The 11,958-nt window shown below is 45.0% G+C and overlaps 1 protein-coding gene across 3 annotated transcripts in view; it reads right to left on the bottom strand.

The window, feature by feature from the left end:
* Positions 1-601: 601 nt before the first annotated feature.
* The window catches only part of LOC110493733 (homeobox protein Meis1), a 37,497-nt gene continuing 26,140 nt past the window's right edge, over positions 602-11,958 (bottom strand). The window contains exons 10-13 of one of the 3 annotated variants that reach the window (XM_036949735.1): positions 6,777-6,835; positions 5,017-5,079; positions 4,564-4,659; positions 602-1,548 (exon numbers count right to left, since the gene is read on the bottom strand). In XM_036949735.1, the coding sequence (XP_036805630.1) occupies positions 4,607-4,659; positions 5,017-5,079; positions 6,777-6,835 (175 nt within the window). In that variant the 3' untranslated portion in view covers positions 602-1,548; positions 4,564-4,606. Of the gene's footprint in view, positions 1,549-4,563; positions 4,660-5,016; positions 5,107-6,776; positions 6,836-11,958 lie in introns of all 3 variants that reach the window. The other 2 variants (XM_021568165.2, XM_021568166.2) reach the window with 2 other exon arrangements.

Genomic DNA, 11,958 nt, shown 5'->3' with positions numbered 1-11,958 from the left:
CCACACCTCACACAGCAGCTGAGAAGCCAAAGAGCGAGAGATAGTGACCCTTCTCTGTTCTTACCTCCACCACCAACACTGTGGATGCATCCCAAATGGCACCACATTCCATATAATATATGGCACCAGAGCCCTATGAGTCCTGGTCAAAACAAGTGCACCATATAGGGGGTAGGGTGCCATTTGGGACACAACCTGTGTCTGCATAAGCCCTTTCCACCACAGTCGGCGAGTCAAACAAAGTAATTAGTCAATAAATACAGAGCTACCCAGCCGAAGCAGGGAAGGGGTCAGCCGGCAGGCAAGAAATCGACTGTGTAATTTTTCCCATCACTGTACTGTACCAAGCTGTACCCTCCTACTAACTGTCCAGGTTGCTAACTGGGGTTTGCTAGCACTTTACATTGAGTTGCACTTATACCTGTGTATTAGTTCTGTAATTACTACTCTTATAGGCTAGCTGTGTAGTTAATCTGTAATTACACTCTAGTTACTTAAGTGTTACAAAGCTCGTTAACACATAATATAAATTGTATGACAGGACCTCAAAGTATTGAAATGGTACCTTTCTGTATTCATACAGCAAACTGAGAGAAACTGGTCCTGTAATGTATTTTTTATTTTCAAACGCAAAGAGATTCGTGGGGGTAGGAGATAATAGTCTATGAAAAAAGACTCACACACATAGTGTGAATGCGACAAGTCAAGAAGTCCTTTTTTTTTTTTTTTAAACACCAGAGTACGGCAAAGCAATACCAGAGCACTTACAATAGTTATCGTTACTCATCCGCAGAGAGTCTGTGGTAAAACAGTAAACAGCACACTATTGCCTCACCTTATTGTCCTTTCCCAGAATTACAACAATTTCATTATTAAAAAAAAAAAAATGGTTTCCAGGGTGTCTGTTGTTTTAAAAAGACCCTCCAGGAAATACAGACATCAGCTTCTTTTCTTGGTACAAGTCCACTGCCAAGATAAGAGTACCTTCACCCTCTATAACTGTCCATGCCATGCAGCAGAGGAGGGAAAAGTGAAGGACTAATTGTTTGTTTGTATTGAATTAACACAGTATCGAAGTATCCACTGGAGAGCTCCAGTAATTGTAGTCCCCAGAAGGGAAGTCCTCACAATGTAAGAAGTCCTCACAATGTAAGAAGTCCTCACAATGTAAGAAGTCCTCACAAGGCATGATGGAGTTTCCAAGGCCTCTCATAGTCAGGGTGGTGGTTCAGCAACAGTGGTACTCAAATTGAACCACTTTAAGGAAATGGGGGGAGTTGGAGAAGGGGGAGTCACAAGCCCCACTGACAAACAGTCAGGCGATGGTGGTGAGTTTGGGCTGGGCACCAGCGCAATCGATATCGCTGGGTCACGGAAGAGTCACTGAGGGAGGGGCAGCACCGAGAGATCATGCCCCAGTGGCGGGGCTGGTTGGTGGGAGGGTAGAGGTGATGGTAGGGGCACCCGTGGAGGTCAGAGCGATGCCCGTATCCGTGCTGATCGGACCATCACGGGACACGCCATCCTCGGGAATACCTGGCAGTTCTGCTGGGAAAACAAAGAAAAACAAACAATGAGTAAAACTGCAAACAACACCAGTGTGTACAAGTTACTTTAGCAATAATACTGTGTAGTGTTACTTTAACACTATAACACTGTGTAGTGTCAGTTTAAAACGACAGCACTCTGCACTGTTACTTTAGGTCATGTGAAGCAGTTGTGTTGTGTGCAGTGAAGCGGCACTACAATGGGGTGACATGTCGGGACAAATGGATTTCCCCTATCCCACTAAATTCAGCCCCCTTAAACTGTGGCTACTTTTAACTCTCAGTGTTCATGATTTAAAGGAGAGTAGGAGGGAGGAAAAAGAGGCCATTGGTCGAGCATTAAGAGCCGGCTAGAGTGCAGCACTCTGCGGCTGAGCAAGAGAGCAGCGTGGCTGACCCATTCTGTTTCACTGACACCAGGGGACCCAATCAACAGGCGCTACTTCCCGATGGAGAGCAGAGGCTAAACGCCCCCCAAGCTTATTTTCTTTTTCGTTTTCTTTCTTTCTCCTGAGTCCCTTTACCGGTCCTCCCCTCAAAAGATGGCAACCTTGACCCCTCGGAACGATGTTAGCAAACCTCGGCCGAATAATTGGCGGAGAGGCTCCTTTAAACAATGGCCTCCAGCAGTGTTAGGGCGACGCACAGGGGTCAGTGAGGAAGTTCACCAAAGGATGCCTGAGGGGGTTTCTGGGTAGAGAGAAACATTTTGTACGGGGAGGGGAATAATCCTGTACTCTCGTTAATTTGTGGGCCCGTAATCGCCTATTGTCTGGGAAGGGAAAAGGACGATTTTGCCCAGCCTTGGCTAATTTTACGGAATAAGAAGAAAGGAAAGAAGGGGGCCAAACAACCAGGGAACAGTCGTTTGGTCCGGGGCCTTCTGCATGGCTTGCTTTGGATACAAACTGACAGGTGCATTGTTTCCCAAGGACCCATAAGCTCGATAATCGCGAGGGGAAGAAAGCGTAATGCTCCTCCTGAGGAGTCTTTGATTGACTTTAGGTCGAAGAAGAGTTGCAGAGTGACTGTATTAGAAAAACCCGCCAAGTCCCGAGTCTCTCTCCAGTCTCTCTTCAGTCTCTCTCCAGTCTCTTTCCAATCTCTCTGTCCAGTCTCTCTGTCCAGTCTCTCTCCAGTCTCTCTCCAGTCTCTCTCTTCAGTCTCTCTCCAGTCTCTCTCCAGTCTCTCTCTCCAGTCTCTCTTCAGTCTCTCTCCAGTCTCTCTCTCCAGTCTCTCTCCAGTCTCTCTCTCCAGTCTCTCTTCAGTCTCCCTCCAGTCTCTCTCTCCAGTCTCTCTTCAGTCTCTCTCCAGTCTCTCTCCAGTCTCTCTCTCCAGTCTCTCTCCAGTCTCTCTTCAGTCTCTCTCTCCAGTCTCTCTCTCCAGTCTCTCTCCAGTCCAGGCCGTAAACGGCTCGCTTAATCTTCCCCATTCGCCGAGCTTAATGAAAATATCTTATGACAGAACTGGAGTCCTTAATCAAATAAGAGGGGGAAAGTGTTTTATGTACCTCGTTAATGTTTCATTCATTCAACGGGACGTAAAAGAACATCTCTTATGATTAATTGACCCTGCAATCTTTGAGAACTTTACCTTAATTAGCCCGTCTATATTTAGCCACTCTATCACTCAAGAGACGGCAGAGGAAGATTGACTCTTGGCCTATGTCTGTCTTCTGTTCCCATAGGATTTCAGATGCCACCTCCTACCCCATTAACAATGTTCACATGACAAATTACGTTAGCGCTGTGGGTTTCCATCGAGCATCCACTCTCGCTGTTTCTAAACAAACATCAAATATGCACATCTGAGAGGCAGAGCTGCGCTTTCTTTTTCTCTCCGATGGTTGACCCTTTGAATGTGGACAGGCCATAACAAGTTCTTTCCCACAGTGCGTGTGAGCAGCGGGAGCAAGGAAAGGGCGTCATTTCTGTCCACATGACCAGTCAAATAAATCAATTGGTCACACCACCGGCGTGTACATATTTCATTTAGACAAAGTCTATTAGCTTTTGCCAGCCTTTTCATCCTGCTGCAGCGTGGCAGTAGCTTTATGCTGCAGCGTGGCAGTAGCTTTATGCTGCAGCGTGGCAGTAGCTTTATGCTGCAGCGTGGCAGTAGCTTTATGCTGCAGCGTGGCAGTAGCTTTATGCTGCGGCGTGGCAGTAGCTTTATGCTGCGGCGTGGCAGTAGCTTTATGCTGCAGCGTGGCAGTAGCTTTATGCTGCAGCGTGGCAGTAGCTTTATGCTGCAGCGTGGCAGTAGCTTTATGCTGCAGTGTGGCAGTAGCTTTATGCTGCAGCGTGGCAGTAGCTTCATGCTGCAGCGTGGCAGTAGCTTTATGCTGCGGCGTGGCAGTAGCTTTATGCTGCAGCGTGGCAGTAGCTTTATGCTGCAGCGTGGCAGTAGCTTTATGCTGCAGCGTGGCAGTAACTTTATGCTGCAGCGTGGCAGTAGCTTTATGCTGCAGCGTGGCAGTAGCTTTATGCTGCGTTTCTATACCGTACACGTTTTTATTGATTTGACGTAGTGTGCACGCCTTATGCATTCTTCATGATACAGTGAGCTCTAAACGTATTGGGACACACCATTTATGTTGTTGTTTTGGCTCCCTACTACAGCACTTTGTATTCTGAAAGGATACACTAACTACGAGGTTAAAGTGCAGACTGTCAGATTTCATTTGAGGTTATTTTCATCCATATCAGGTGAAATTAGAAATGACAGCACTTTTTTGTACATAGTCCTCTCATTTTAGGGGCCTAAAAGTATTTTTGACAAAGTCACTTATATGTACATTATGTGAATATATGTAGGCGATGATTACATCAAGCTTGTGACTCTACAAACTGGATGCATTCGCTGTTTGTTTTGACTGTGTTCAAGATGATTTTGTGCCCAATAGAAATTTATGGTAAATCATGTAATTGTGTCATTTTGGAGTCACTTTTATTGTAAGTACGAATATAATATGTTTCTAAACACGTCTACATTAATGTGGATGCTTGATACTTACAGTGCGTCCCCTTGGGCTCTGTGCTAAGTCCGTTAGCAAGGGGTCACATGTAATGCCACTGTCCCTCCACACCCATACCCATCCCACCCATGGGCCCTACAGGGAGAGAAGATGGACACATTAGAGAGGTGTGAGTGAGGATGGGGGAAGAGAAGGGGGACAGAGATAAAGAGGACAAAGACATTATTTGGGTCAGTGAGGTGAGCTAATGCAAATATTGCAATGTGACCGGTCACACCTGGTCAAGACTGTGTCTCTGCAAGGTGGGGGGGGCATGGGAGATAGGGTTAGTAAATTATACTGTGACAGGGGAGGGGGGAATGGGAACCAGTCAGGTCCATGGTGTGTGTTTGAGGGACTCAAAGGTTTGTGTGTGTGTGGTGTGTGTATGCGTGCGTGCATACGTGCATGTGTGTGTCTGGGATGTAGGAGTTAAGAGATAGGAGTCTTTACCAGGTGGTCTGATTCCCATGTGTGTCTGGCCGTCCATGACGAACCCTCCCATTGGTTGACCATCTGGGGTGTAGGGCCCTCCTCCAGTCACTGGCAAAAAAACACAGGCCGAGACAGAAGGAAATGCTAATTAGAATCTTGCATAAGTTTTAATTACCGGTGCGCCCCCATAAAACGTCCCCCTCCCTTTCCTGGTTTGGTCTGTGCTCGTTATTCTCTCACTATTATCCTCTAATTACAAGATTATTTCATAGGTAATTTTCTTCATCAATAGGCTTAATTACTAACAACCGACTTCGTATGTATTGGTAAGAGTTGTCCTTATGGCCTATGCTGTGAAAGAGCAACTTGATATCAGCAAATAGATTACTGTTCTGGCAACTAGAACATAATTACCTCAAATTACACAGTAGCGCTGTAAATGGGAAATAAGTAACTTGTAACAACTCTTTGACTCATTAAACACGTGTTTAAGCAAACCGGCTAACCATAATTACAGTACGTAATTAAGGAACTACTTTTCCACCAGGTTACTGGCATTTAACCCACTGTTCCTAGGCCGTCATTGAAAATAAGAATTTGTTCTTTAACTGACTTACCTAGTTAAATAAAGGTAAAAAATAAAATAATAACAAATAACAAATCTGTCCACTATCACTTATAGGGCTCCCAAGTGGCGCAGCGGCACTGCATCTCAATGCAAGAGGTGTCACTACAGACACCCTGGTTCAAATCCAAGCTGTAACACAACCGGCCGTGATTGTGAGTCCCATAGGGCAGCGCACAATTGGCCCAGTGTCGTCCGGGTTTGGCCGGTGTAGGCCATCATTGTAAATAAGAATTTGTTCTTAACTGACCTTCCTAGTTAAATATAAATAAAATAAAATAAATGGAACAATTAGTGTCGGTGGAAGGATAGGACAGAACGGACTGTGATTCAGCTTTCTGTCTCCCTCATATCATAAAGTGTAGGCAGCCTCAGGTAGAGAAGCTGGTTCTGGTTACATGAGCCAGAGCAACAGTTCAAGCTCCTCGGTCCGTCTTTGAACTTTACAGAGTCCCCCTAATGCAACCCTAACCCCTAACCCTCATCACAGGTCATAAATTTTACAGCAGCTCCAAAACAAGGCATGTGCCAGGGGACTGCTCTGTATTTAGCAGAGAGGGAGAGAGAGGAAGAGAGGGAGACTGGGGAGCGAGAGAGAGAGAGAGAGACTAACAAAGTAAACCAAAGTCCTACTCCACAACTTTTTACAGTAGCCAATGTGTGTTTTTTTATCAAAAAGTTACAATTCTGAAATTAAATTTCAATTTGTAAAAAAGCAAGGGAAAATGACTGGTCATATTTTAGCTTCAGTTTCACTTGGTCTTGTTTGTTTTTTTAATCCAAGGTTAAACTTTCAGTGGACTAGCCAGTCAAAGTGATTAGCAGCTTTGTCTGGGCTAATCCTCTGAGTTTTAGTGGCCCTTCACTCCCGTAGTTAAGTCCGTCCGTTCAGTTAAACACATTGAAGACCAGAAGGGGCAAGACTGGAGATAGTAGCAGGAGAAGTACACCGTTTTTGTTTAGTTAAAAAACAGATTCATTTACGTTTTAATTTATGTTTACATTTTGAGATGTTTTTATTTTATTCAAATCAAGATTTTTTTTTAAATGTATGTTGAACCTGTTTCCTTGAAGTAAATGTCTTGACGTTGACTTGAATTGAAACAACTTTACCACATGAATTGAAACCACTCAAATTTGACGGGAGACTTGCCTGCTCTATTGGACTGGTCGATCATGGGCTGTACTATTCTTCGTCTCGCGTTGATGAACCTGAAAGAGAGAGAATGAGGGAAGGAGGGGATGGGGGGAGGGCAGTGGAGGGCAGTGGAGGAGAGAGAAGACAGCAACACGTTATAAATGAGGCCTGGCGAGCAGCATATGATTTCAATGTACTGTTTCGGGACCACAGAGGAAAAGCATTCATTCGCTTTGGCGTTATGAGAAGAAAAAAAAGACTCGCTGTCAGCGATGGTTGCCTGACGTTGTCCAGGCGTCTGGTCTACACTTCACTAAAAGAACATGGAAACCTCAACTTCCTCTTAAACTGTGGCTTTCAATGAAAAAAAATGACTTCTTGGACAGTAACTGTGATTCTTACCAAACCAAACACCTGGAATATCTATGAGTTCGTAGCAAACTGACGCTGCTGGTGCAAGCATACACTTCTTTGATATCCACCAATACAGTAGACACTTGATATACTGTCTCTAAAAAGTCCAAAATATTTCATGTCACAGCAAAATTATATTTAGCCTTTCAATACATAAAATACACCAAGCACTAATAAAGTCCTCAAGTACTAGTATAGTTTTTTAGTGTACCATCCCTTAGCACACATCCAAACAAAGCTCATACAACTAAATCTCTCTGCAGTGGGATAGCTTAGGTGCATTACGGAATAGCTATGTTTGCAGAGTGTTGTCCTACATTCATACACGTCCCCTCAAAGTATAATTGTGCTCTTGAAAGCCATCATTCTGGTATGCATGATCCCTAACCTTCGACCCTGGCGGCCCCGTGACCCGGCGCCCTCGGCAGAGGAGCACTCTGGTCTTGCTCAGCCTAAAGCTTTGTGAACCCGCCCCGTGACCCCTGCCGACCCGGGGAGTGAAAGCTCAGTGGTTCCAACTTGATTTATGTTCCTCTGCCTTTTTACCCCTGGTGGAATGGTTCCATTTCATCTTTTTCTTCAAAAAAAAAAAGAGAGAAGCTAAAAGGGGAGGAACAGGTTTCCTTTTCAGGAAAACAAAAGCCACAACACTCCTTTCAGCAGGGCCCAAAAAAAGGCAGAAGCAGGGGGCGGGAGGGGGGTGGAGTAGTGGGAGGAGGAGTGGAGGGGCATAGATGAGGGGGAGAGGAAGATACTAAGAGAGAAGTGCGGAGAAGAGGCCCAAACTGAACTAGAAAACCGAGTCATATGATGAAGCCTATCTAGAAGAATATCTAGAGCCGCATGCTTTTTGCAGTGTAATAACATACTGTATATCTATCTATCAGGCAATAAAAGGTGGCTATTAGGTGATGTTTTGGATGATAGAACCATAAAAATAAAGGGGAACCAATTACTTTAATTTCAACAAAGCTTTGACAAATGAGGCGCAAAGTCCCTTAGGCCAGAGTGCTTCCACAAAAACCACAAGAAGGACATATCCTTGATGATACTGTGACGAATCATGGTGGGGAGCACAGGGGGTGTATGTAGTGTTAGGGGTCTCAAAAGGAGAGAGAGATAGAGGGAGAGAGAGGGGTGGAGAGGCTGTGGGGCGCTCTGTTGTGTGGGAGCCCGGCCGCTACCACACACCCCCTAGCTCCGCCTTTTAAGCAGCCAATGAAAGGGGGAACAGAGCGCCATGCGGCGGGACCAAGGCTGCGTCCTCTGTTAGGGAGTTAAAAGTTTCACCCCTGCGCGAACCCTTCACACCATGGGACTGCGTTTATGTCCCTGCTTTAGCCCTCCGCTTCCCACCGCACAATAAGTGTGACTATCCACCCCTCTCTGGCTCCCACTCCCACAATGGAGGCCTATTCTTCTGGCTAGACGTGTCGTAAAAACCCTCCACTTTTGAAAAACGTTGTTTTTCCGAAGAAAAACATTGTTTTACGACGGCTTTGTGTGATATGAACTTGTATGCTTAGCGTGTAGTGAAGTAAGCACCTATAGTAGGCACTTCTAGATACAGCCAGTGTATCCACAATAGGGTTGGGGTCAATTCCATTTCAATTCAATCATCTCAGGAACTATTGCATTGAAAAGCCTTCACTTTACTTTCACTTCCTGAATTGAATAAATTTAAATGGAATTGACCCCAACCCTGATTCACAACTTTACAAATACTACCTCACCACCAAGCACCATCACATTTACACATAAAAACAGCCCGAAAAGCATTTTTTTGTTTAAAGGAATGCGCTCAAGAAAGAACAACCCCAACAACTGAAATATCCTCCTTTAGCTAATTTGTTGCGGTGGCATCTGTTCTCGTCCACTGCAGGCTGCAGAGCTGGAGCCTCAGCACGGTGAAACGCTTCTCCTGTGAGGATTAAAATAAACGAGCGCTCCCCTCCAGTCTGGGCTCCCCTGGTCGTAAAATGGCCCCTAAACCCGCCTCCCGGGGTGTCATTCTCAGGTCACCCCCCCCCCCCCCCCCCCCCCCCCCCTCTGTCCCCCCAACTCCCCCCTTGCACGCCCACCCTTGGGTGTTTGAATAAACCAGTCCAGCTGTTTGCCATGAAACCGCCATTGACATCAATCCCCCCCCTTCTCACCTGTTCCAATCAGCACATGGCCCTGTTATGAGGTGGGGGGGACTTAAACGCCTCGGCAACTTCTCCACAACCTCTCCGCAACCTATCCTACTGCACTTAGAATGTGACTGACAAACGAGCCCATGCATGTACAGTATCTTCAAAGCACTAACAGCAATGTCAATTGAACGATGACTATGCAATGCATGTGTATGTCGAGGAAATGGACTGTGCTGCTGCTACATTTAGATCAGTGGTGTAAAGTACTTAAGTAAAAGTACTTGAAAGTACGACTCAGTTTTTTGTGTTATCTGTACTTTACTTTTCTATTTATATTTTTGACAACTTTTACTTTTACTTCACCACATTCCTAAAGAAAATAATGTACTTTTTACTCCATACATTATTTCCCCCTGGCACCCAAAAGTACATGTTACATTTTAATGCTTAACAGCACAGGAAAATGGTCCAATTCACACAGTTATCAAGAGACCATCCATGGTCATCCCTACTGCCACTGATCTGTGGACTCACTAAACACACATGCTTTGTTTGTAAATGATGTTGGAGTGTTGGAGTGTTGGAGTGTTGGAGTGTGTCCCTGGCTATCCATAATAATAAAAAACAAGAAAATGGTGCCGCCTGGTTTGGTTAATACAGTATATGGAATTTGAAATGATTTAATACTTAAGTATATTTTTTACCAAATACTTTTCGACTTTTACTCAAATACTATTTCACTGGGTGACTTCCACTTTTACTTCAGTCATTTTCTATTAAGGCATCTTCACTTCAACTAAAGTATGACAATTGGGTACTTTTTCCACGACCGATTTAGATTCATAAGTTCCAGAGAGGGCCGAAAAAATGGGAGAAAAAACATTAGCGCCAGCCGCTGAGTTGAGAGGCCAAACGGCTCTGAATTCCTTCACACACTCTGCCGGAATCTCTGTAACATTCCACCGCAGCCGGCGATCTGAAGAACAGTACTTGTGTGTATGTATGTGTGAACGTGTGTGTGCAGCGTGTGCCAGCGTGCTTGTACACATACATACGTTCATACGCGCATACATGCATGTGTCTGTGCATGTTTGTGTGTCTGTGTGTGATTCAAAGGTTGGTGCTTTTAACGAAGAGGACATACTTGGGGGTCGCTCATAATTCCCCACGGCAACATTAGGCTCTGTTGTTGAACAGTGGGAGGCCATTACCTCATCGCTACACCCGACCTTCCCCCCCCCCCTTACACCCCTCGGTGGGCACTTCTCGCCAAACTCAGAGGAGTGTTTCCATTAACTAAACTGTGAACCCGCCACCTCTCCACACACAGACAGACACACACACACACATACTGGTACATAGAAATACAGATATATCCGTGCACACACACATACGCGCACAAGTCCATTTAAAAGCATATATGGGAGAAACACCAAAAGCAAAGTTGGCTAAACTGGCGAATTAATTTGTATTTCTCAGCATAATACAAGAGAAAACCCTGGACTCCCTCTGAAAATCAGCTTGTCAGCCAAGTTACCACAGTAACAGACGAATAATAGTTGACACAATATTAGAATTGCTGCTACATTAATAGCAGGGGAAGTCATCAATCTCCGTCAAATGAAACAACATTTCCCATACCTCACCACTCACCCCCCATCCAGAATGTGCATCCTATCTGCCCCTCTTTTAGATTCTTCCTCTCCCTCCATTCCCCACCCCACCTCTCCCACACCCCTGATTCCCATGGGACCCGTGTGGTACCACTACCTGCATGCTAGGTTGAGCAGCTAAGCAACACCTCCGAGAGCCTATCCTGATTCTTTCCCTAATGGCACGCTATTCCCTATGTAGTGCACGACTTTTGACCAGAGCCTGTGGGGCACTGGTCAAAAGTAGTGTATGGTGCACTGGTCAAAGGTAGTGTATGGTGCACTGGTCAAAAGTATTGTTATGGTGCACTGGTCAAAAGTAGTGCCCTATAAAGGGAATAGGGTGCCATTTGGAACACATGTTGTTTCATGACCTCACTGTCCTTGAAAAAGGAAAAGTGTGCAGCTGAGTGTGCACTAGCATCAAGCTGGGATCTCTTCTCTACCTGGCTACAGAACATGTCCTTTCTGTATGAGTTTTGAAACAGAGTGAAACGGGAAGGTACTACTGTGAACTGTCCAATAACAAAATTTAGCAGATTTTCTTTTTCCATTGTAAGACATATTTCTACGGTGTGCCCAACTGAACAGGACCCAGGCAGGTAAAAGTGCTGATTGCAGCTGAGTGTGCAGGAACACGCTGGGTTCTCATCTCTACCTGGCTACAGCACCTGGCCTCTCTGTGTGAGCCATTACCTTCCGCCCAATAACCATGGCAGGGTGGCACACCGCGGGCCATCTTCACTAGTTTTTGATAATATTACTGCACTGTTCAGGGAAGAGCGAGTTTGAGATTTCAGATCTGATCTTTGTGGCACATGTATTTATATACACAGCTCAAACAAAATAAAGGGAACACTAAAATAACACATCCTAGATCTGAATGAATTAAATATTCTTATTAAATACTTTTTTCTTTACATAGTTGAATGTGCTGACAACAAAATTACACAAAAATTATCAATGGAAATCAAATTTATCAACCCATGGAGGTCT

The sequence above is a fragment of the Oncorhynchus mykiss genome, chromosome 17 (genome assembly GCF_013265735.2).
Source record: "Oncorhynchus mykiss isolate Arlee chromosome 17, USDA_OmykA_1.1, whole genome shotgun sequence".
In the NCBI taxonomy this organism is placed as follows: domain Eukaryota; kingdom Metazoa; phylum Chordata; class Actinopteri; order Salmoniformes; family Salmonidae; genus Oncorhynchus; species Oncorhynchus mykiss.
This window is presented reverse-complemented; position numbering and strand designations above follow the sequence as displayed.